General features: G+C 59.3%; 1 protein-coding gene across 1 annotated transcript; it reads left to right on the forward strand.

Annotated features, from left to right (window-relative positions):
• The first annotated feature begins 1,208 nt into the window (after nucleotides 1–1,208).
• Nucleotides 1,209–18,073, forward strand: PLP1 (proteolipid protein 1). Its single transcript, XM_074147500.1, has 7 exons — nucleotides 1,209–1,338; nucleotides 14,977–15,220; nucleotides 15,684–15,840; nucleotides 16,906–17,074; nucleotides 17,299–17,372; nucleotides 17,486–17,551; nucleotides 18,002–18,073. The coding sequence occupies exons 1-7, from the start codon at nucleotides 1,209–1,211 to the stop codon at nucleotides 18,071–18,073; spliced, it is 912 nt and encodes a 303-aa protein (XP_074003601.1).
• Nucleotides 18,074–23,226: the final 5,153 nt, after the last annotated feature.

Raw genomic sequence — 23,226 nt, forward strand, 5'->3', positions numbered from 1 at the left:
GCATAGGCAGGGCTGGGACTCGGGCTGCTTGGCTGCCTCTGCCCTGTCCCCCGGGGCCACCTGGCTGAGCCGCAGAGTCGCCTCTCATCCTAGGCAATCTGTGATTAATTCGCAAGGAAGCAAATAGTATTAAAAAAAAAAAAAGAAAAAAGCACAGAATAAATGATTCCCGGCGGATATGTTCTTCAGGTTTCCATTCACCCTACTGTGGCTGGCTTATCTTGTTTAATTGTATTAATTACAGTTTGGTAATGGCTAGGAGCCGCTGTACGAAGCCATTGCTGCAGGGGTCTGCAGAGGAGGATCTCAGGAGAGGATGAGGAGTGCATGGTACCCCCTGCGCCCACTCTCCCCAGGGCAAGTGAGGGGCTCGGGTCTGTGCTGGCTTCTCCACGACAGAAAGCCAGAGCAGGGTTTTGAGAGCTCCTGGGTGAGTTTGCTGTAGGGAGGCAGCGTGAGTGAGGTCTGGCTGTGTGAAGCCCAGCCTGGGGTGCCTTGTCCAGGGCAGGGGAGAGGGCAGGGGGCTGTAGGCAGCGGGCACTTAGCTGCGAGGCACCGTGCAGGAGTCCTCATCCCCACTCATCGGCTCTCCCAGCACCAGGAGCTGGGAGAAGTCTCCTCTGATTACCGTTGCCATTAATGTTTACGGGGCCGCGGTGCTGGGAGGCGCAAGGCAGGATCTGGAACCCTGGGGCGAGGAGCAAACGTACACTGTGCGACAGCTCCTCTTCCAGAGACTGTCCGAGCTAAGCAGACCTGACACCGTTGGGAGGAGGGGAACCAGCTGCATCCTCTCCACCCTCCGGGGAAACTGAGGCACCCGCATGATGTGTCTGCATCCGTGAGGGGCTCAGGGATGGTTGGACTGGCCATGGAGACAGTTCTGCAGGCAGCAACGAGCATGAGCTCTCAAGATGACCAGCTACAAGCCTCGGCCGCATGTGTTGCAGTTAACAGGGGACTGGGGTTGAGCTAACAGGGCCCTTGGAGAGGCCACCGAAGCCAATGCGGCAACGTGGCTCCCTGACAGGCAGGGCTGTGGCGGACACTGCAGCCATAGCCCTCCTGCCCACCTTGCAGCTCTGCAGGCAGCCAGCGTTGCGATGAGCGAAGCAGCGCTGAAAATAAGCTCTGAGAAGATGAAGGCAGCGAGCATCCCATCGGGAAGGCGAAGGCAGCGCTGATTTGTTGCTGGCCGAGTCGGGGGGATGGAGCAGGAGCTGCAGACGCAGAGCCTGGACGTGCCTGGGGGACCCCAGGCTCTGCGCCACATCCTGGCCAGGGGATTCGGGGGAGTGACAAGAACAGGCTTCTCCTCCATGTTCCTCAAATCAGAGCGTGAGGTGGTTTTCCTGTAAACAGCAAAGATGCCAGCCAGCAGCAGCAGCAGGAGATGGGCTCCCTGAGGCAGGCATCCACCACCAGGCTGCCCTGCGGCCGCTTTCCCCGGGGCCAACAAGGCTTGGGGGGTTGGCAAGGACCACAGTGTGACCGGGGGTGTGGGCAGTGGCTGCCAGCCTGGTGCAGTCCCCAGGGCTGGCATTGGCATGGTCCTCCCTGGGGATCCCCCTTTCCCTGCCCCGAGGCTGTCCCCATCATGGTGTCAGGCTCTGCTAATAGGAGAGATGCAGCGGCAGGGGCTGGGGTTGCTGAGACAGGGAGGAAAGCGTAGTGGCTTTTTTGTTTTTTTTTTGCCTTTCCCTCTGCTGTCTCTGAGCCCGCGTCAAACTGTTCCCCTGGGGCCGGACTTCTACCCGTCGCAAATCTGCTTGGATCCAGAGCCTGGAGGAGGGCTGTGCCAACCCACACCGCCTGCATCCTGACCCCTCTCCGCTGCTCAGCCCCGGCATTGCCACATCTATATATTTAATCCCGCCTGATAAACCCTGTAGTGCATTTGTAGACAACACAATTCTGAAGGGCTGAGTGTTTCAACTGCTTGAAAACAGGTCTGGGTTTTTTTTTGTCCAGAGAAAAGGTTGTGAGGTTCTTTAGCCCAATTTCAGGATGAACAGTTGTCCGTAAGGTCAATTTTGTGTTTGTCATGTTGGGATGGGGTGGGGGGGGGGGTGGGGGGGGGGGCAGGGAATGGGAGGGACGGCAGTGGGTGAAGGAGCATGCTTTGCTATTCATACAGGGCCACAAAGCTCCCCCGTGCTTCCCCACCGGCAGCCCCGGGGGGGTGGGATGCTGCTGCCCACGCTGCTCCTCGTTCTGTCCTTCGGAGTCAGCTCAGAGCTTCGCTGTTGCCCCAGAGCCAGGACAACCTGCAGCACCAGGAGGGGCAGAAGCTTCAGGTGGGCAAAGATTTGTGGTGGGGTTTAAGCAACCTCCAGCTCCCCTCCAGCAGGCTCGGAAGGAGGGAGGGTCAAGGTTCGGGGTGGTGTTGATGGCAGCTTAGAGGTAGCTCCCATTTTGGGGTGCAACACGCAGGCCAGCCCCCGCCAAAACTCTGTGATTAATCAGGGGCAGAGGCAGATGCTCCAGGAGACTCTGACTGTTTTAATTAGAGAGCACCATAAAGCAGGCATCTCCATCCCCTGTCTCCTAATTCCCTCCCTCCCTTCCCCTCTCCCAAGGCTCCCAGCCAACCCAGCCGGCTCTGGACATCTTCCTCTCTCGTTTGCCCTTAGGACTGGGATGTTTTGGGTTTTTTTTGCAGAAACCAAGGTGTGAAACAGAGACCTTGAGTGCAGAGGGCTCTGCCAGCCAGCCGGCGTGGAAGCGCTGCTCTGTGCTTCTGCTCTGTACCGATTGCTTCAACACTTAACGAGCACTGGGGGAGCAAAGTGCTCCTTGTGAAAGATTCAAGACCTCTGTGCCTTCAGTTTAGGGCTATGCCAGCTCCCCTCCCCATTTTTTTAATCCTCCGACCGGTGAAAGCAAGGGAAAGCAGACACAATCTCATCACTGTTTCTGAGGAAAGCAGCAAAACAAGTAGGAAAACCCTGTGCGCCTGCACTCGGGGCGAGGACAGCCCCTCCGCCCTGGGGCAGACACGGTGGCAGGCTCCCCCCAAAGCAAACATTTTGAGGCATCTAATTGGGTGTGAAATTAATGCCAGGGAAGACACGTTCTCCAGGGTGGCTGTGCATTGCTGCCAGCCTGCGGCTCTCCCTGGCTGCCCGGCGTGTGCCCAGCTTGGGCACTTTGTTCTCATTTAATGGCACATCCATCTGGTTCCCCAGTGTCGTGCTGGTCCCCGTCTTTCCCTGGAGAAGCTGTAGAATGGGCTGCCGGTGCTCTCCTTTCCCAGCAGGAGCAAAAACCATCTCAAGGCAATAAATGCATGGCCAAGGGATGAATAACTGAGGTGGTGCTTTGGTGGGGAGACTGGGGACCCGCTGGCACCAGGGCATGGGAAGAGAGCCCAAACCCCCACCGATTCTCAGCAAGGCAAGTGGGCACTGGGTTCAGGTGTAGCCACCAGCAGGACTGGGCAGGATGTCCCCTCCAGTGGCCCAGGAAGGTCATGGGGTGCCAGGGGGATTTGGGGCTGCTCCTAGGGGAAGGTGGCACCCTGGCATGGGAGGAGAGGACAGGATGGCAGCAGTGCTGGGGACCCCAGTGGGTTCTTGGTGCTTATGTGGTGGTGCCAGTGGGACCTAGTGCCTCGTCGAGCCGGGCAGGGGTGACCCGGAGGAGATTGTGCAAGGTGAACCGAGACGTTGGTCCCAACTCCAGCTAATGTCACTCTATGATTTTGTGGCGCTTTTCCAGGCTAAAAATACCCCAGCTCTTGGTGCGGCGCGGGGCGGGCGCTGCGTGCAGCAGCTGCGGAAGGATGCTCCAAGCTGTGGGACCGGCCAAGGGCAACCAGCCGGTGGGGCTGGGGTGGCCCTGCAGTTGCCATGGGGCTGGCCCTACCGCTCCCCGAGCAGCCAGGCACAGAGGTCTTCTCACCTCTTCTCTCTCCTGCTCCAAGGTGACCAGGCACCTCTCTCAAGGGCTGTACCAGATGCAACCGCTCAGCCAGCAGTCCCCAAAATACCGTGTGGGGAGAGAACATCCTCAGTGACCGCTCTGACCTGCTTTTTTCAGCCCAGCACTGGGTCCTTTGCTGGTCCCGGAGGATCACATCAACTCATCTGGGTGCTGCTCCTTGGGAGCCGTGGTTAGGACACACCAGTTCCTCCGGATGCTCCTCGGGGTGTGTCTGGCCCATTTGGGGACCAGCCTGGGGGTGGGACACTGCAGCACAGCTCGTTTGCCCAACGAGGGGCAGCAAGGCTCGAGAAGCTCAGGCCATCAGTGTGGATGTGGGGCTGCTGCATGCGGTTGGGAGTGTTTCAGATGTTGCTCTCCTGAAAGCTACCAAAGAAAAGAGAGTCCAATGCTTGTTCTTCAAAACCAACTCCTCATCTATCAGGTGCTTACCCACATGTCCCTAACATATTTTTGATATTTTATGGCAGGTTCTCAAGGAAATATTTCCTGTATGTCTCCCCCATCACGTACACGCAGGGAACTCCCACCCTGTCCTGAAGACGTCTAGATGGTCCTAATTTGCCTTTTCCCGTCAATGGGCTGTGGACCTTTGCCTTCTGGCACCGATGGTGCTCTGCTTTGGGTAAGTATTTGCAGACAGAGCAAGCGCGGAGGGAACTGCAGACAGAGGGAATGCTGGAGCATCGGTACCAACTCATCCCGTGACCTTGGCAAGCTGGGCACGATGAAGGGGGAGATTTAATTTAGATAAGTGTCAAGCGAGGCTCTTGGGGCCAGCAGCAAAGTCTGGCACAGATTCCAAAACCCTCAGTGGACGCCTTACTCCCCCAGGGTGACCTGACCCTTTCCCATCTTCGTGTCCCTTCTCTTTTCCCATGGGTCATCTCTTTTCCTTTACTGCCTTCCTTGTCCCCGAATCACCCCATAGTGTGGGCTGGTTCCCTCCTGAGGCTGGGGGTGTGGGAGGGGAATTACAGGGAGGAGGCTTGGACTGGAGCAGAGCTCTCTCTTGCCTGAGGATGGTCCATCTCTGCTCTGCTCCCAGAAATGGCCCTGCTTGGTGAGGACAGTGATTCGATGGGGTTGGGATCTGCTGATGGGCTGCAGGGAGCGGAGCTTGGGGCGAGAGCACTGGCCTGACCCCTGCTCCAGTCACCTCCAGCATTTCCAATTACTCTGAGGAAAATCTGCTGGATTTTGACACTGCAGGGCACCCCCCTGCCCGCCCAGCCCCTAACCTCTGCCTCCCCTAGTCATCCCCTCTCCCCGACTCCCCCCCAGCTCTTTGCCCTGCCTGAGCCTGGGAAGGAGAGGAGCTGCTGTGCTAAATCGATGCCTCAGCCAGCGCTGGGCTAAGGAGTTGGGGGGGGTTTATCAGCAAAGGCAGGTGGGGGATGTGGGACAGGGTCAGCGTGGTGCCCCAGTCTCCTCCCCACTTTGGGGTCCCCGGCTCTGTGCATCCTCGGCCACGGTTGCCATGGTGATGCGCATCCCTCACTGCGGCAGGAGTGCTTACGAGCTCTGTTTGCTGTTCTCGCCTCCACGGCTCTCCTGCCCTCGGCCCCAGCGGTCTCCAGGCAGGAAAGCAGAAGGAGATCACCGGGAGCAAAACGTGCCGTAGCATTGCGTGGTGTTAACTGCAGGCTGCCCGCCTCGGCCGAATTGGATGGGATTGGGTTTTTTTTCCACTGGAGACCCCTGGGAGGAACAAGTTTGGAAAACAAAGCATTACACATCTGCGGCATCAGGCGGCAAGCAGAGGGGAGAAGGAATAGGAAACCAGCCCCCCTGCCCTGTGCCCCCCCATTGCTTCCCCCCCCTGTCACGTCTGCTGTGGTGGAGATGAAGGATTTGTTTAATTAGATGGCAAATCCTCCTGCTGCTGCACAGATGCAAAGAACAGCGGTTCAGGCAGCAGATGTGTCCCAGGGGAATCTTGGCTGAGGGAGTCGGGGTGTGGGGCCGCTATGATGGCACCTCCATCCCAAGGAGCTGGTGGGTGTCACAGTGCCAACAAATTCCTGGCTGGCAGGGGACAGCATACTGGGTGTCATCCCAGTGGTGATGGTTGTATGGCTGCAAAGGATGTTACCATGAGGAGCCTAATGTGACCCTGGGTTCACTCAGGGTCCTCTCCCTGAGTCCTCTGCCTCCCACGCTGTTATGGGCTCTGAGGTAGCTGTCCTGGGGTCCCTGCTGCAAGTGACATCCTGGCAAAGGCATCTCATCCGTCCCTATGTCTCATCACCTTGCCATCCCCGGGAAGCGAGGCCAATTCTCCCTGTGCAGCTGCCGGCACGGAGGGGCTGCACAGCGGCATCACCTAAATAAGTGTAACAACTGGAGCAGCAAACGAGCCCCCCGTCCCCAGAGCCACCCTGGGAGGCGTTCATGGGTTGTTTCTGCCTGGCTCAGCTGCAGGGAGGACACAGGAGGGTTGTGTGGCCGCTGATCTCCATCAGGCTCTCCGAGAGCCGCCTGTGTCTGCGACTCTGGGGAGAGGCAGTGGGTGCTGGGTAGGAAATGTCTGCATCTCCCACACCACCTCTTGGTCCTACCATTGGGTTTGCTCTCCAGGAAATGCTGCAGCATGCTCTCTGTGGCTCGGGCATGAGGTGCTGTGACAGTAATGCCACCCCAGGGGCTCTCACCGCTGTCCTTTTGCCACCCAGCCCAGCCATCACCTCCCCAGCACCCACTTGCACGTCCCTCGAGAGACCCCCACCATGGCTGGCACCCATCGGCCCTGGGAAGGGTCCTGCCAGCCCAGGGACAGGGCTTGAGCGGCTGGGTCAGACCCTGTCCCCTGGTCCCTGGCGGGGAGCATCACCCCTGGCACGTGTGGGTGAGCTGGGGCTGGGATTGGCATGGGGACAGGCAGGAGGAGAAGCCTCTTTTGGGACTTTGAAGGGAAATACAGGGAAAATCTCCCTCTCTGAGTAGAAATCCAAAACACTGCAGCACAGCCTCTGCTGCTCAAGGACTGTCCTGGTTAACTCAGGAACTCCCTCGGCATCAGTCTCCTTCCTCTGGGCTCAGCGAAAGCTTGGGACCACTTAGCACCTCCTTGGCTGTTTGCAGGCACACAAATTCTCCTGAGCCTCTCAAAACGGATCCCATGGGCAGCAAGAAATAAACGGGGGTCCCCCAGAGCTGAGCCTGGCCCCAGTGCTGCCTGCACCCTCCCTTTTCAGAGCCTGCTCTGGCTTCGCAGGGGCAAATAGAAACAGAGTGATCCTGGGCTGTATTTGTTCTTCTCAGATACCATCAGCTCCACGGAGGCAGAACGACATTTGTCTTTCCCTTCCAGGATTTTCTGAAAGGTAAATGAGAACAGTTCAAGAATATGACCCCAAGAACGGCAGAGCGAGAGAGTAATGAACAGCCCGGAGAACATCAGCGTGAGGCGTCTGTTTACCCTCCTCTAGGAAGAAAATCAAGGAGAAAGGCAGTGGACGTGAAAGGCAAATCTGCTGGAAAATCAGGCGGAGAAAAGAAAAAATAATCACCTTCTCCTCAAACCCGTAGTTAACCCTGGGGACTTGCTGCGCTGGGCAAGGAGCTTGGTGAGAATCTGGGGGGGAATCAGAAACTAGAATAAGAAAGCAGTTTGGACCAGAATATTATCCCTAATTTCTGCAGTAAATAACAGGGCTATTTGGTGGGTAAAAGGAGCAGCAAGCAGCCAGAAAGCCCTCCGGTGCCTGGGCTGTCTCTCACATCAGCTGGGCCCTGGGTTGTGCTGCCAGCAGCTGCCTGCGCCCCTGATTCCACCCCCCCCAGGCATGGGCAGCCGTGCTCCCACACCTGCGCCACGTGGCCCTGCCACCCTGGGCTTCACTGCCTGCGAAAGGTGTAGGGACAGCGGGGTGACAGCGGGGCTCCTGCATGCATCACCTCCGGGATGCCAGACACCCTTCCCCGATCCCAGCTTGTGGGGGGGGGGGGGCGCAGGAGAGGACTGGTGGCCTCCTCTGCCCCCCAGGCTCGCAGCTCCTCCTACACCAGGGAGCTCAGAGAGATGAGAAGATCTTCCAAATTTTAAATCTTGGGTTTGTTTTTTTTTTGGTTTGTTTTTTTTTTGTTTTGTTTGGTTGGTTTTTTTTTGTTTTGTTTTGTTTTTTGTTTTGTGGGGTTTTTTTTGTTTGTTTTGTTTTGTTTTGGGTTGGGTTTTTTTGTTTGTTTTTTTTTTTAAATCAGGCTCCTGCAGGGGAAAACATCAACCAGGCACCCCAAAAAGGAGGTGCAGGCATCTGCTCATCTTCTCATAAGGGGGACTGGGCGAGGGGGTGAACCCAGCATGGGTGTGAATCTCAGCTGCCCGGCACCTCCAGGGCTGACCTCTGTGGTCCCAGTCACAGCCTGGCAGCTGATGCAGGCGGGAGACGGGCGCTGGTGCCAGGGAGGAGAGCTCTGCCCCTGGGTTATCCGGCGGGACTTGGTCACTCTGCCTGCAGCCCTGCTTGCTGGGGCGTCCTGAGAGCCCTGGAGCATCCATGGGGGGCTTAGGGTATGGGGTCCTACTGCTGACCCCCGTGCCCAAAGCTGGTACCCACTGCCCGTCCCTCTCCTGAGCCCGGTGAGGGTTTTATCTTGCTCCTCTCCCGAACAGCCCCTGCCCTTCCTCTGTCATCCCGTGACACTGGGCTGTCCGTCTGCCCTTCAGCGTGCCTCCCCTGTCCTCTGCCAGCCTCTGCCAGCTTCTTCTTTTTTTTTTTTTTTTTAATTTAATTTTTATTAGCACATTTTTGTAGCCTTGCAGCGAGGCAGGAATACAAATAGGACAGCGAGTGCAGCCAGGCTTGGGCAGCAGCGAGCGGGGCCGGCTCTGGCCGTCATCCTTGGCACCACCGGGGAGGAGGCAGCTGGACAGATGCTGCCGGTGCCACCGCGACCTCCCGGCGGTCGCCATCTCCTCTCCGCTCCCACGGGGCTGCCTGGGGAGAGCAGGAGATTTTGCACAGCAGGAAAATCCCCAGGTCATCCCTGGCTGCTGCGGGTGGACGCCTGGCTCGCCCTGGCCACTGAGTCACCCTGGGGCACTCAATGGCAGGACACATCCCGGGCTCCCCGGCCGGAGGTGGTTTTACCCCGCCGATGGGTGAACCGAGGCAGCCGAGGCGCCTGAAGGAGGACGGTTAAAAATCAGCAGCAGATAACGAGAAATTCAGCCTGGCCGGGGAAAAGCGGCTGCCTAAAAATAGCAGCAAGGTTCTCCGCTGTGACAAGACACACCGGGATTTCTCCCGCTGCCCCATGTATAATGGATAATGGCGCCGCCTGCGCCGTCGCTGGGCCCTCCTGGGTGCACGGGGGCTGTGCCTGCCTTTTGGGGGTGCAGGGTGGGGGGGCGGGGGGGGGGCGCTTTCTGTGTTTTGCAGGGTCGGCACCCACTGAAGCGTGCGGTTTTGGCCACCGCGTGTCTTTGAAAACCCGGCCCCATGCCCAGGGCAGTGCAGAAAATGAGCCCACGGTGATGGAAGGAAAGAAATCAATTGGGGGGGGAGTGGGGGGGGGGGGGGAGGGAGGAGAAAAATTCCTCTCTGAAACTGCGGGGCTGTGAGCTGGAAACCTTCTTCTCCCAGCTGGTCTCCCCACTGCCTCCCAGCTCTCCCCCCCATGTGGGAGGGCTGCCCATGTGCCCAATGTGTGCTGGGGGGCCAGGGCAAGCAGGAGGCTGTCCCGTGCCGTCAGCGTGACGGGAGCGGGTGTGACAGGCTGTCTGCGGTGATTACGGGTGAGGTGGCTGCATATGGGGATGGGGACAGGGAGGACGCTTTGGTCCTCTGCCCCATATGCTCCTGCTGGCTTTCCCATCTCGCTGCTTTGCCCTAATGTGGCGGAGAGATGCAGATCGGCGGTGCCCGTCTGGCTCTCCCGTTGTCACCTGCTTGTCCCTCCAGCCCCAAATTTGCCTTCTCCATGGCCCAGGGAAAGCCTGAGTCTGAGCTGGAGTTGTGGAGCACCGAGGATGGAAGAGAAAAAACCCACAACCATCCCAGAGAGGCCTTACCATACGGGGGCTGTATTTAGAGATGCGTGTGCGTGTTTTCCTCCAAAAACTTCATTTAGGTGCAGTGTCTTAGTGCAGATTGTGGATGGCTGGAGAAAGAAAGCCTTCTCCACGTCCAGCCCCCGGCACGCCTCGCAAGGAGCAGCGTGGCCATCCTGGGCTCTATTAATGAGTGCAGGTAGCTAAGCCCTTAATTGCCTTGTGGCGGGGGGGGGGGAGGTGGTTTTGGACATAACTGGACACTGCCCAAGAGTCAGAACAAATTGCAAGGTGATCCGGATTGATTTATAAGCATGTTTATTTTTACCAGCCTGGCATGGCCCCCTCCTGGCCGGCAAACAGGGATGCGTCTCCCCTTCCCCGCCGGAGAAATAACAGCATTTTCTCTGACAGGGATGAGCCGAGAAGGAAACTTTTATGCGGGCTGGCAGGCTCCCCCGCAGCCACACGCTGCCCTGGGGGGGCTCATCCAGGGAGGGGCTGAGCTGCAGGACTGTTCCAAGCATGTGGTTCCGTGCTGAGGATGTGCAGGAGAGGCTCTTGCAACCTCTCCAGCTGAAATGCAAAGGGAGAGGAATGCAAGAAGGGCTTTTCGGCATCCCCGTGGCCACAGATACCCCCAGGGCTCTGCCCCCCACCAGTGCGGGCAGAGGGTGCAGTGTTTGGGGTGCGCTGTTGGCCGCCCACCCAGCTGCTCGGTGCAGGGTACCCGCCGCGCTGGTGGAGTAAAAGGCAACCTCAACCACTTTCCTGAACGTTTTCTTCTTCCTCAAGACGTAGGAATCCAGGGAAGGAATTTCCCCCTTTCCCCCATGTCCTGGTTTTGCAGCTCCGCTGTGGAGTGCCTGCAGGAGCACTGCCGGGAGCTGGGCTGGTCCCTGCTGCCGGTGGGTGATGCTAATGGCAGCGCCGGGGGGGGGTTTCTGTCCCAGGAAGGAAACGCTTTCTGACAAACAGTGCCCGATCACCAGGAATTTTAAGCCACTTTGTGCAGAAATCACAGTCCCTCTTATTTGCCCACATTCTCCCCAACGGGGTAACGCTGCCGCTTCATCCCAGGGTGCTCAGAAATTGCAGAGTCAGCAAGATTGGAAATCATATGGAAAGAAAAAGAAGGTCTTACATTTTTTCCCTCCAACATAATATTTAATTTTATTTTATTTTTTATTATATTTTATATGTTATATTTGGGGGGGGGAGAATTATGTCATATTTTTTTCCTCCTGGTGGCTGGGGGTCCCCCTGCGCTGCCCTGGGGTGCAGGCTGGGCCCTGCTGGTTTCCAGTGGCCATAGGAGTCACGCGCTATTTCCAAAAGGATGTTGCAAGGCTGTCACCCTCCCATGGCCATTAGGAGGTGACCGTGTCCGGGTGACATAGCTGCCAGACCACCTGGAGGGCTAAGGGAGGTGCCCAAGGATGCCACCCCCAGCGGTGGCAGAGGGTCTCCCTGCTCTGTTAGCCCTCTGAGCACTTCCCAGCTCCCACGGCTGGCTGGGGACACCAGGCAGCCCTCTGCCATCCTGCCCCACTGTGGGAAAGCGAGACAGGGAGTTGTACTGGGGGTCCAGGAGCTGGGTCCCACTGATGTGGGGTGCAGCCGGCCACCATGAAGCCCTGGCAGCATTTGCACAGCTGCCCAAGTGGTGTTTCCCCCCGCCCAAAACCCAGCCGCGGGCAAGCCAAGGGGTGGCTCTTTGGGTGGACGAGGAAGGGGCAGGGGTCCCCACATGATGGCCCACCCTGCTTCTGGCCTGCCGCACTCCAAGGACCCTCCCCAGCCCACCAATGTCCCCAGCCTTAGGGACAGCCAGGCCCTGCCACCTTACTGCCTGGCACAAAGCGGGGCATTGAGGGACACAGCGGGGCTTTGTCCACCCCGTGCCCGCCGGGAAGGGGCCGGTTGCCCTCTGCAGGCTTCCTTGACCCTGCGCTGGCTCCGCAGCCGGAGCACCCATGGGAGCTGGGGGCACCCATGGGAGCTATGGCACCCAGGGGACACCCATGGGAGCTATGGCATCCAGGGAACATGAGACACCCAGGGGAGCTGGCTCCATCTGCTGCAGCCCAGGAGCCATGCCTGTCACTTGGCCACCCCATGGCTGTGCCCACCCGAGCATAGTTCCCCCACAGGGGCCAAGGGGCCAGAGAAAGTGGCCACAGAATTCCATCAAAAGGGGGGAAAAAATCCCAGTTTGGAGACTCCAAGGCTGAATGATGGGGAAATCCCCTGTTCCCCACTGGTGGGCACTGGGGGGTCAGAGAGGTGACAGCGGGGCATCACTGCTGTCCTGTGGAACCGGTCTCTCCCACTGCCACAGTGGGAAGCCTGGGGCAAAACCAGCCTGGGCCAGGCCTGGGGGGTCCCCAGAGCCGCTGATCAGGGGACACACCATGACCCCCCCGCTCCCCCTACCAAGCTGCTCTCTTTCTTTTTCAAAAGCCTTTTTCCCCCAAAGCCCTGAGCGGGACCGTGGGGCGGCTCTGCCCACGCAGCCGCCGGGCACCCAGGAGCTGGCAGCCAAGGGGTGCTGGGGAGGGGATGGAGGGGGGGGCGGGGTTCTGTCCCTTTAAGGGGGGTGGCTGTCACTCAGAGAGCCCTTTTCTTTGCTGGAGAGCGGGACAGGCACCCAGAGGGGGAAATACAGGGCGAGGGACTGCCAGGCGGGCGAGGGCTCCCACAGACAGCAGCAAAGCAGCCGAGCGGGCAGTCGGGGGAGTTGACCAAGTCCAGCGCCATGGGTGAGTATGGGGTGAGGGTGGTGGAACCTCGGGGCGGGGACCATCGTTGGTGGCTCTGGGGACCCTGTCCCACAGCGGAGCTCCCTGAAACTTTCCTCTGGCACCGGTCAGGTCCCGGTGTGGCCGTGCCAGCTGTGGGAGCTGGACGGAGGACGCCTTGGCACAGCAGGGATGGCGTTTTCTTCCCCAAAGCTGTTTTCTGTCCCCGTGTGCTCGTGCGCTGCCTGCGGGGGACAGATGCCAACCCCACAGCTGGTCCCACCCGGGTCCTTGCCACACGGGCTGGAAAGATGAGAGCTCCTGCCCTGGGCTGCTGGGAGCTGGGAGGTGCAGGCAGGGCACTGAGACCTGTCACAGCTCGTGCCACTTGTATGCCGGCAGCCTTGGGAGAACAGAGACACTCCTCGTGCCTCAGTTTCCCTATCGGTACCCCAGAGCTAATACTTACCGGCATGCCCCCCCTCCGCAGGGCATCAGGGGTGCTCTGTTCCCAGGGGTGCCATGGGCTGCCAGCACCCTGCCTCCTCCTCCTCCTCCTGTCTGCAGCGTATTGTTTGGCTCCAGCAGCAGCTGAGCCTGGGTACAAGGCCTGGGATTGTGCGGCACAAGGGCTCTTTTTCTCCTCCCTTCCCCTCCCCAGCCTTCCCCAGCGTGGCTTCCCAAAGCCCAAGGGGCTGGAGCTGTGGCAGGGAGCCCTGCTGCATCCCGGGACCCGCAGCCCCCCAGGAAAGGAGCCATTCACCGTGCCCCAGCCCCTGGGGAACCTGCCACGCCACTTCCCAGGTGGCCAAAAATAAAAAGACCCAGCACCCCGCTGGCTGTCCCTGTGGGTCCCAGCGAGGTTTGGGGAGCAGCGCTGGCTGGGAGGAGCGAGACCCCCCCGGAGCTGCTGTGTTCCAAGGCAAACAAACGGGAGGGGTCCCAGCGCTCCCCCATAGCACAGCCTTTGTTCCCTGTTTGTTCTCGGCACGGGGCAGCCGCCGGGGTGGCAGTGCCAGGACAATCCCCCATTGTCCTCGGTGCCACCGCGCGACCTTGCTCCCAGTAGGGAGGGGAGAGCACTGCTGGCCGGGACCCTGGGGCTTTCTTGTCCTTTGTGGGAGGAGATAAGCACTGTGGGGTCCGTGGAGGGAGCGTGGGTTTGGGAATGCTTCCCACGGGTGCCTTTTTTGGCATTCAAGGCACAAATGCTATGCCCAGATGGGACAGTGGAGTGCCGGAGCCTGCATTTTGGGGAAGGGGAGCAGCTTTCCTGGGCAGAGGTGTTGCACAGCCAGGTTGTCACAGCTTAGCTGGAGCCAAACTGATGCTCCCGCGGTGGATGCCAGTGGCTGCAAACCCAACTGGCTGCCTGCCCCCAAACTGAGCAGGAGAGTGGCTGGCTGAGCACCTCCAAACCCAGCCCTTTGGGAACCCGAGCAATGATCCTGCACATCAGAGCCCCGGCATGCAGAAGGAGCTGGTGCCCGTGGCCCCACTGCTGAAAAAAACCCCAGCATTTAGGCAATCCAGGTGGCACGCTGGCTCGTGCCCTCACTTTCCCTCCCCACACTCAGGTACACGTGCCCTCTTGCCAAATATCTGTCCTGGAGGACTAAATCCATTACACAAGCGCTGACGTTTGGGGAACTAACCCGTCTCCTCTCCATAAGTACATCTGCTGGTGTAACGGGGCTGCTGCAGCCCGAGCTGCCTGCGGGGTGCCAGGAGAGGGGATGAATGCACCCCAACATGCCACCCCGAAGCCTGGGGTGCTTGGGGGGTGTGTTGGCTCCTCCCGCCCTGCCCCAAGGCTGGGCCACGTTGCTGGGTCTCCACTGGGGTTTGTCTCTGTGGAGGTGCTGGGTTCTCCTCCATCTTCGAGGTGGAGAAAAATGGAGGCAGCTGGTGTCACCGTTGCCTGCATCTGGGCTGTGCCAGCAGCGGGGAGCCCATTAGCAGCTTGTTTGATGGGTCCCGCTGGCATTACGCTACGTCGCCTTGTATTTCCGTCTCGTTTCGTGTGGGTCGTGATGGCTGGCTCACCTCAGCTCCCCGTCCACCTCACACCCAGGGGCTGCCTCGTGGCGCCGGGGCCCCACACTACCATCAGCCCCTGTCCCTGGGCACGCTTGGGTGCCATCCTGCCCGGCTGCTTAGAGAGCTCGTGGGGAAACTGCTGGGTTTGGATCTCCGACACCACAATGAATCATTTCTGGGTTTTTCCTTTAACCTGCTTCCCTCCTCCCGCTGGGCACCTTCCTCCTCCCACGCTTGCCTGCTCCCGAGCTGTAGGCTCCGAGCACTCCCCATCCCAGTGGTCTCATCCCACCTCACCTCTCTTCTCCCTAGGTTTGCTCGAGTGCTGTGCCAGATGTCTCATCGGGGCACCCTTTGCTTCACTGGTTGCCACTGGCTTGTGCTTCTTTGGGGTAGCGCTGTTTTGTGGCTGTGGGCACGAAGCCCTCACAGGCACCGAGCAGCTCATTGAGACCTACTTCTCCAAAAACTACCAGGACTACGAGTATCTCATTGACGTGTAAGTACCCTGCTGCGGTGCATCGCCCTTGTGCCGGGACCCCTCGCGTCTCCATCTTGCTCTGCACCACCAGGAGGAGGTGTCTGGCCATGCTGGCCAGGGCGATGTTGTCACCTGGGCACCACGGAGACCCCAGGCTGCGTTTGCTGTGTGCCGGTGCCGTGGGTGCACGTCAGGGTCCAGTGGCCACTTGGTTCCTTTTCATGCTTATTTTTATCTGACCCTTGCTAGGTGTCCTGGCTAGTGCTGGACCTCTGCACCGGGTAGGTATGGAGGGCGCAGAGGAGCTGACAGTATCCCACTGCCTTGCTCACCATGGCTTTGCCCCAGCTCGCTCCTCTTGCAGCTTCACCCTCCGTTTCGGTCCCCCCGGGGTGGTGTGGGGAGGGTAAGTCGCTGTGGCCAGGTTGCCCCAGCCATGCCCCAGTGCCTGAGCATCCCTGCCCGCTCCTCTCCCCGGCAGCATCCACGCTTTTCAGTATGTCATCTATGGCACGGCCTCCTTCTTCTTCCTCTACGGAGCCCTGCTGCTGGCCGAAGGCTTCTACACCACCGGCGCCGTCCGGCAAATCTTCGGGGACTACAGGACCACCATCTGCGGCAAGGGCCTCAGCGCAACGGTAACTGGGGGCCCGAAAGGGAGGGGAGCGCGAGGCCCCCAGCGAGCTCACTCGTTGCAGCGGGTGTGTCAGTGTTTGGGAAAGTGGCTAGGACATCCTGACAAGGTGATCTTAACCGGGGTTCAGCACCCCTTCGCGCGCCCGCAGCGGGTTCGCCACGCTCGGCGTGGCCAAAGGGCAGGAGACTGCGGCCGTCGGGGTTTCGGGGTGTCCCAAAGGGAAGCGCAGCCCGGCCGCCCTCCCCCAGCTCTGCCAACGGCCCCTGGGGACCAAAGCAGCCCAAATGGCCACATTTAACGAATCCACTTCATAGAATCACAGAAAGGTTTGGGTTGGAAAGGACCTTAAAGATCATCCAGTTCCAACCCCCCTGCCATGGGCAGGGACACCTCCCACCAGTCCAGGTTGCTCAAAGCCCCATCCAACTTGGCCTTGAACATCTCCAGGGATGGGGCATCCACAACTTCCTTGGGAAAAGTTTAAGCATCAGCAGGGACAGCCATGAGCATCCCCGCGGTGCCGGCAGCCCAATGCCCTCCGGCACCCAGTGGCCCCAGGGATGTCCTCTCCGCTGTGCTTGGGGACCATGACAAAGTGCTGGCAAGGGGAGCCCGTGTCCTGGGGGAGCGGAGGGGGACGGCTGCGGTTCCCTCGGGGGCGGGCTGGCGTGGCACGGCGGAGGGAGGGCAGGAGAGCCGCATTGTCACGCCAAGGTGGGTTTTGCAGCTGCCCTCCCGCAGAGGCCAAAACCTGCTTGGCCGCGGCCGTGGTTTTTTTCCCCCCTTGCACGGGATGTGGCAGCCATCCTGCTGCCACCGCTGGTCACCTCCACGCATGCCTAGCCGGCTGCGAAGCTGGGGCCGGTGCTGGCCCCATGAGCCGCAGGGGTGGCCACCTGGGGATACGCCGGGTTTGGTGGGCAGTGCGGAGCCAGATGCAGGCAGCATCTCAGTCCCCTGCCTGCCCCACGCCCTCTCCTGCCTGGGGACCCTCGCGCTCCCCTGTCCCCTGTCCCTGGCCGCTCGATAACCCCGGCTCTGCCCTGGCTTGTCCTGCCCCTTGCAGTTTGTGGGCATTACCTACGTCCTGACCATCATCTGGCTCCTGGTCTTCGCCTGCTCCGCGGTGCCCGTCTACATCTATTTTAACACTTGGACCACCTGCCAGTCCATTGCCAACCCCAGCAAGACCTCGGCCAGCATCGGCACCCTGTGTGCGGATGCCAGGATGTACGGTGAGTGCCGGATTTCTTGCCCAGGAGCCAGGGCTCAGGGCGGAGAAGAGGGAATGAAGGAGAGGGTTCAGGCAGATAAGGCTGTGATAAAGCCAGGGCAAGTGCTGAAGGCCCCAAAATGCTGCGGGGTGTGTGTGTGTGTGTGACACATGGTTGCGGGAGGCTGGGTAAGGCAGCCAGCTGGTGGCCATGCCTGGCTCACCCGGCTCCCCACATCTCACCAGGCGTCCTGCCCTGGAATGCTTTCCCTGGCAAGGTGTGCGGCTCCAACCTGCTCTCCATCTGCAAGACCAGCGAGGTGAGCACCTCCTGTCCCACCACGTGCCCTCCCTTCAGTGGGTGGCCTCGGCACCAGCCTCTCCAGCCGGTGCACGGGACCCCGGGAGCTTACCCCTCCCTCTTGCCTTGCAGTTCCAGATGACTTTCCACCTCTTCATCGCAGCCTTCGTGGGGGCGGCTGCCACGCTGGTCTCACTGGTGAGTCGGTGCTCCCCCTGCCCAGCCGTTCTCCTCCACCTGGCGAGGATGTGGGGGCAGAGGACAACGGAGGTGGTGGGCATGGACGTGACAGAGCCTGTGCTCGTGTCATTTTCTGGCACATAAGTGCAGACAATGAATTCGGGCTGTAAGAAGGTAGAGGTGGCTGCTGGAGGGGATCTGGAGAGGCTTTAGGAGACCACTGGGGAGAGGCACTGTTGCCTTCCCCCAGATCTCCTCTTGCTTTACACCGGCATCGAGACATTGCAGTGTCCCACCGGTGCAGTGGGGCAACAGGGCTCTGCAGGGCAACTGCCTTGTTGGGGTACTGGGCTGGGGGATGCCACCTCTGACATACCCCAGCGAGAAGTCCCACCTCGCTTGCCCTCCTTACCCGTGGGACCTTCGTTTCTCCTCCTCCTTCCTCGCTCACTCTCTTCCCACCCACAGCTCACCTTCATGATCGCTGCCACCTACAACTTTGCCGTCCTCAAGCTGATGGGCCGAGGCACCAAGTTCTAGCCTGCGCTGTGGATCCCGGCCAGACCAAATGCCCTTCTTTTCTCTAACCTCGAGGCTTTAACACTGCAGCCACCCGACACCAGGTCTCCTGCCTTAACTCTGCCTTCGCCGCTGACTCCCCTCCTCTTCCTCCCTCGCATCCATCGTGCTGAGCGTGACCAGGAAGGAGAGCTTCCCACCAATGGACACCTCTTCATGCACTTTTCTCTCTCTGCTCATCCGTAACCGGTTCGCTCTAGGGCCAAGCCCATCAAAACCAGCCAGAGAAGAGGAGGGACTTACTCCAGTGTCCCGATGTTGCCTAGAGATGAGCAAAGGCCTTCATGCTCCTGGGAGGAGGAAATCCATGTAGGTTGCTCTACGAGTAGCAAGAGGCTACCTAGAGAGAAAAGGAAGTTGGCCCAGTCCTGGTACCATTGCTAGAGACTCTCCTGGAGCTGTCTGCTGTCATCACCCATGGATGGAGAATAAGGACTTTTTTTCTTTTCTTCCCTTAGCACAGAAAGATGATGAATTTACCCCAAATTGCCTGCTGCAGCCAAGGCAAAGGGAGTTCAGGGCAAGGATCTTCCCGTTGCGGAGAAGAGAGTGCTGACCCCAATGCTGATAAAGCCCTAACCCAGCTGCCCCTTATTAAAGCCTAAAGGAGTTTGGTGTCTCTGTAGACAAGGGGGACTCTTGGCTTTACCCTCCAGGTGAAGAGGTGGCAGATAGGTTTGACAGAGAGGGGATGTCTCTGTGCTGTGCCCTGGGAGCGTAAAGCCAGAGCCACCCCTCCGCAGGCAGGGGGATGTACCCCCCCTGGACTGCCCACCCTGCCCCGCCAGCGCCGCGCTCGCCGCACGCTCTCGTCCCTTCACAATGGTGCTCTTCTCTGGGGTGACGTCTGCTTCTCTAACCTCCGCTGTGCCGGAGAGCTTGGTTTGTTTCTCATCTGTCTCAAATATAACTTTCCCTCCTTCTGTCCCCCTCTTCCCCTCACTTTCCCCCCCCCCCCCCTCCACGTTTCCTGCAAGTCAGGACAACTGTCTTGTGTCTGCCAGGGCGGGAGGGACCGGCAGCATCTCGCTTCCAGCCCAAACCCATGAAGGAGTTAAGGAAAGAAGGAAAAGTGGTGGTTTGGGGGTCCCGGGGTGGAAACACAGCTCATCTCTGCAAACCAGATCCATTCTGGTGCCAGTTCAGCCTTTTCCCATGGAGGGGGGCAGCGGGGCAAGGGTTTTGGTGGAGGTGACCTCTCCCTCATGATTGCTCTGCACGGCAGCTGGAGGAAAGCCCTCTGGCTGGGTAGCATGGGTCCAGCCAGACCCGCCAAAAGACTGTTTCCAGTCCTCCCCGCCAACTGGTATTTTGTTTTGCTCTTCCCTGCTTCTCCTTAATGCTAATCTTAGTGTTTATTTATTGGAGAAACTACTTTCAGTGGCAGACTGTAGCTCCATCTTGCATGGATTTATTATTATTTTTTTTATCTGTATTATTATTATTTTTTTTTTTAACTGCCGGTTTCAGCAGGGGCAAGGATAAAGGAGCAGATCTGCTGAGCAGAGCGTTCGAAGGATCCTTGCCGCCGGGAATGCTGAAATACGTTGTCCAAGCTACCAACGCACACGGGCTGGGGAGGGGGGAGAAGCTAGGAGGGATGGCAGGGTGGGGAGAAACCAGTCAAGATCTGGGAATTCACATCGACGCTATCTCTCTTGGGGGTTTGCTGGGTTTTTTTTGGTATCCATTTAACAAAAAATAACCAGATCCTCCTTCCCACCCTTGTCCCTAGACCCCAAATACACACACACACACACGCACACACACGTGCGCGCGCACACACACACACGCAAAAAGAGAGTTAATCAACTGAAAGTGTTTCCTTCATTTCTGATCTAGAATTTCAACTTGTTAACATGCAATAAAAAGGAGCAAGTTTTTAGAGACTTATCTTACAAGATGTATTTTATAAAAATTAAAGAAAATAAATTAAAATTAAGAACATTCTGAACAAGATATATGTCTCTCTGTTCGTTTGTTGTGCTGGCTTTCTCCCCCCTCCCCCAGCCTGGGCTAAAAAAAAGCAGAGAAGGGGAGACTGCAGAGGAGAAGGTCCCAGAGGATCAGCACTTGCCAGCCCCACGCGTGGGCCAGCAGCCCCCGCAGGACTCTGCCCACCCCTCCCTTCCCACCCCAGCCATGAGGTTCATCACCCTGACTTCAAAATCTTGGCTCCCAGCCGGGGAGCCCTCAAAACCTCTAGTTCTCCTCCAGCCACCCGGAGAAAAGCTGGGGTCCTGTAGGAGCCGCTTGCTCGTGTTTGGTGATGTGCTGCTCCCCTTTAACGCTCAGCCTACGCAGTGACAGCCTCTGCCGAGCTTCCTGATGTAGCACCCACAGCACGACCACAGCAAAACTCATCGCCACGGCTTGAGCAAAGCTCGCCGGCTCACATCAGGCAACACACATGGTGCAAGCACGTCCAGAGCCACGTAGGACGTGAGATTTTCTCACTGAAATCGTGAAATAAGACGGTCTTGTTTAGGCACGAGGGCGGATTCGATTATCGCAGGGCCCTACATGTCCTGTCCATGCACTCTGTGGGTGGCTGCGAGCCATTTGCCGCAGGGTCATTAACGGTTTGCACAGCGCTGGTGCATGGGGAGGTCATCGGCTGGTGGCTTTCTGCCCCGGATCAGGCGAACCCTGACCTTAGACGTGTGTTTCCACAGCAGCTACTCAAAAATGATTGATTCACATGTTGCTTCTCTTGGAAATACCCCCCAGAAGCTGTGCCCGCGAGCCTCCAGGGAGCGAGGCCATGGAGGGATGCTCCCAGACCAACATTCAAACCCTGGCACTGCTCCTGTTTGCAGCAGATCTGCCCAAGATGCAGATTTCAGGCGCAGAGAGGTGCCCATCAGTGGCAGGATGGGCTGGGAGCCGGTGGGCTGTTACCTACCCACGGCCAGGACTCTCGCTGCTCTTCCAAAATGGGACTTTAGCCCAAATCCCACTCTTTCCTCTCTCCTTCGCTTCATCCCCCTCTGGGCAGGGAGCAAGGCTTCCATGCAGCCCAGCCGGGGGAGGTTTAGGTCATACGTTGCTGCTGCCCCAGCTCCGTGCCCAGCTGTGCCTGCACCCCGGCCTTGCCCCAGCTCACAGAAACCCGCGGGGCTGCAGCCAGCATCAATGGTGGCCTTTGTTCCCTGCGTTCCCAGATGCCATCACCCTCCTCTCCCATTGCTGAAAGGGCCCTGTGTGTGCGGGATCAACCGCTGGGCAGGAGCAAGCCAGGGAACAAAACACCATCTCTTTCCCCTGGCAGAGACTGGTGCCCCCCGGCCAGGGTGAGGGTTGGGGACAGCAGCGCGAGGTAGCGTGTGAAAGTGGCCAGCGTGGCCAGGACGCTGGGCAAGTCCGAAGGCTGAAGGACATACGTAGTCACTTATCAGGTGTGCCCTTGGCTGTGTCCTGCTGCCACCCTACCTTGGGGACATGGGATCTGCTCTCACAGCTCCTTCCCTGGGCACCCAGTGCCCTCCAGGAACTGGCTGTGAATAGACAGGGAATAAACCCTGCCTCGTACCAAACCACATCTCTGTAAACTGTCCCATCACGAGAGCTCCAGGGCAATTAAACACTTTCCCCCTGTCTAACGGCTGAAACGCGGGTGCAGTTTGCTCCCACAAAGGCTGGACCAGGGGAAGGGACCCTGGAGCGGGTCCCACGGGCTGCCTTGCTAGCAAGCAGGCGAGGAGACTCCCACCCTTCCATCCCATGCCCTGCCACTCCGGGAGGGGGCCCTGTGCCGCTGCTAGCAAGGGACACTGGGCAGGCGAACCCTTGGGACAGCGAAGACAGAAACCTCCCCTAGGCAAGGAAAGCACGGTGGCACCCGAGGGTGGTCGTGGAGGGTCCCCAGCCCTTCGCGGAGGCGGCCTCTGGGGGCGAATCCCCGCCAGGCTGATGCTCCTCCCGGCCACCTCCCTCGGCCGGGGCGGGACCGGTTCCCGCATCCCCGGTCCTCCGTCTCCTCCCCGCGGCCGCCGGCCGCAGCGGCAGCCGCCCGGAGGCAGCCGGGCAAGGCGGGCGTCGTGCCCCGGACCCCCCCCCACCTCTGCTGCGCTGCCCCTGCTTCTCCGGGGAAGCCCTCCCGGCAAAGGCACGTCTCCTGCTCAGGGTACCCCGGGAGCCCCCAAAATAAAGCCAGCCCCCCGGCCGCGCACCAGAATAACCAGCTACCGTCTCCCTCCAGTGCCTTGATTTACACTGGGCTCAGTCCTGCACAGTGCAGCCAGGGAATAGCAAATAAAAGCTCCCCTCAACATCCATTTGCTGCCGTTCAAAGCCCGCGTGCCAGCCATTAACTACACAGAAAACTCCTCTGAAGCCACACAGGTGGGCACAGCCCCCTACCATGTCCTCCGAGCAAGGGTTCCGGCTCAGCCCTGGGGAAAGGCCATGTAGGATGAGCAGGAGGGCTCATGGAAAGGGCTGCCCGCTCTCCTGGGATGCCCTCCATCCCTCCCGCCTGCGCTAACACTCAGCGGAGCGGGCAGCGGGCACACCAGCCACGGCAGGACACACTCATGCTGGTCCCCACCGGCAGGTCCCCCAGCCCTGTCCTGGCTGCATTTAGGGCAGGGAAAGGGCTGTGAGCGGCGAGTGATGGCCTGGCAGGGGTGGTAGCTGGCGAGCAGCCCTGCCTGCCAGGGCCACAGCATGGTACTGCCATCCATCTGCCCCCAGAGAAGGTCCCACCTGCCACCTCTCGGGCACCCAGCTGGTTCTCTCCATTCCTGGGCACAGCTTGACTCCGCTGGGGAGATGCCCGGGGATGAGGAGGGAAGAGCAAGTGGGAAGTGCTTGTGGGAAGGACTGACAACAGCACAGGCCCCTGACAGACCCCTGGAAGCCCCCAGGAAAGAGCTGCTCCAGCAGCCATGCAAGCACTGGGCTCAAGAGGTATCTCTGTCCATCCCCGATTGCTTTGCCCGAGCAATCGCCTCAGCAGGTGATTTCCTTGACTTCATGGATGATCCCAGGCCCAGTTTCCCAGTCGAGGGACTCTGACTCACCTGAGGCCATCGGGTAACTCCTGTGGGAGCTGCCATCGCATCCCACGTCAGCAGAGTCGGGAGTGCTCCTCACCCCAGAGCAGAGCAGCC

The sequence above is a fragment of the Numenius arquata genome, chromosome 5 (assembly GCF_964106895.1).
Source record: "Numenius arquata chromosome 5, bNumArq3.hap1.1, whole genome shotgun sequence".
NCBI classification, from domain to species: Eukaryota; Metazoa; Chordata; class Aves; order Charadriiformes; family Scolopacidae; genus Numenius; species Numenius arquata.

Coding starts and splice junctions, on each gene's coding strand:
- PLP1 (XM_074147500.1), top strand. CDS start 1,209: ATGGAGCAGGAGCTGCAGACGCAGAGCCTGGACGTGCCTGGGGGACCC. Junction 15,221..15,683: donor TACGAGTATCTCATTGACGT/GTAAGTACCCTG, acceptor TCTCCCCGGCAG/CATCCACGCTTTTCAGTATG. Junction 17,075..17,298: donor TGCGGATGCCAGGATGTACG/GTGAGTGCCGGA, acceptor ACATCTCACCAG/GCGTCCTGCCCTGGAATGCT.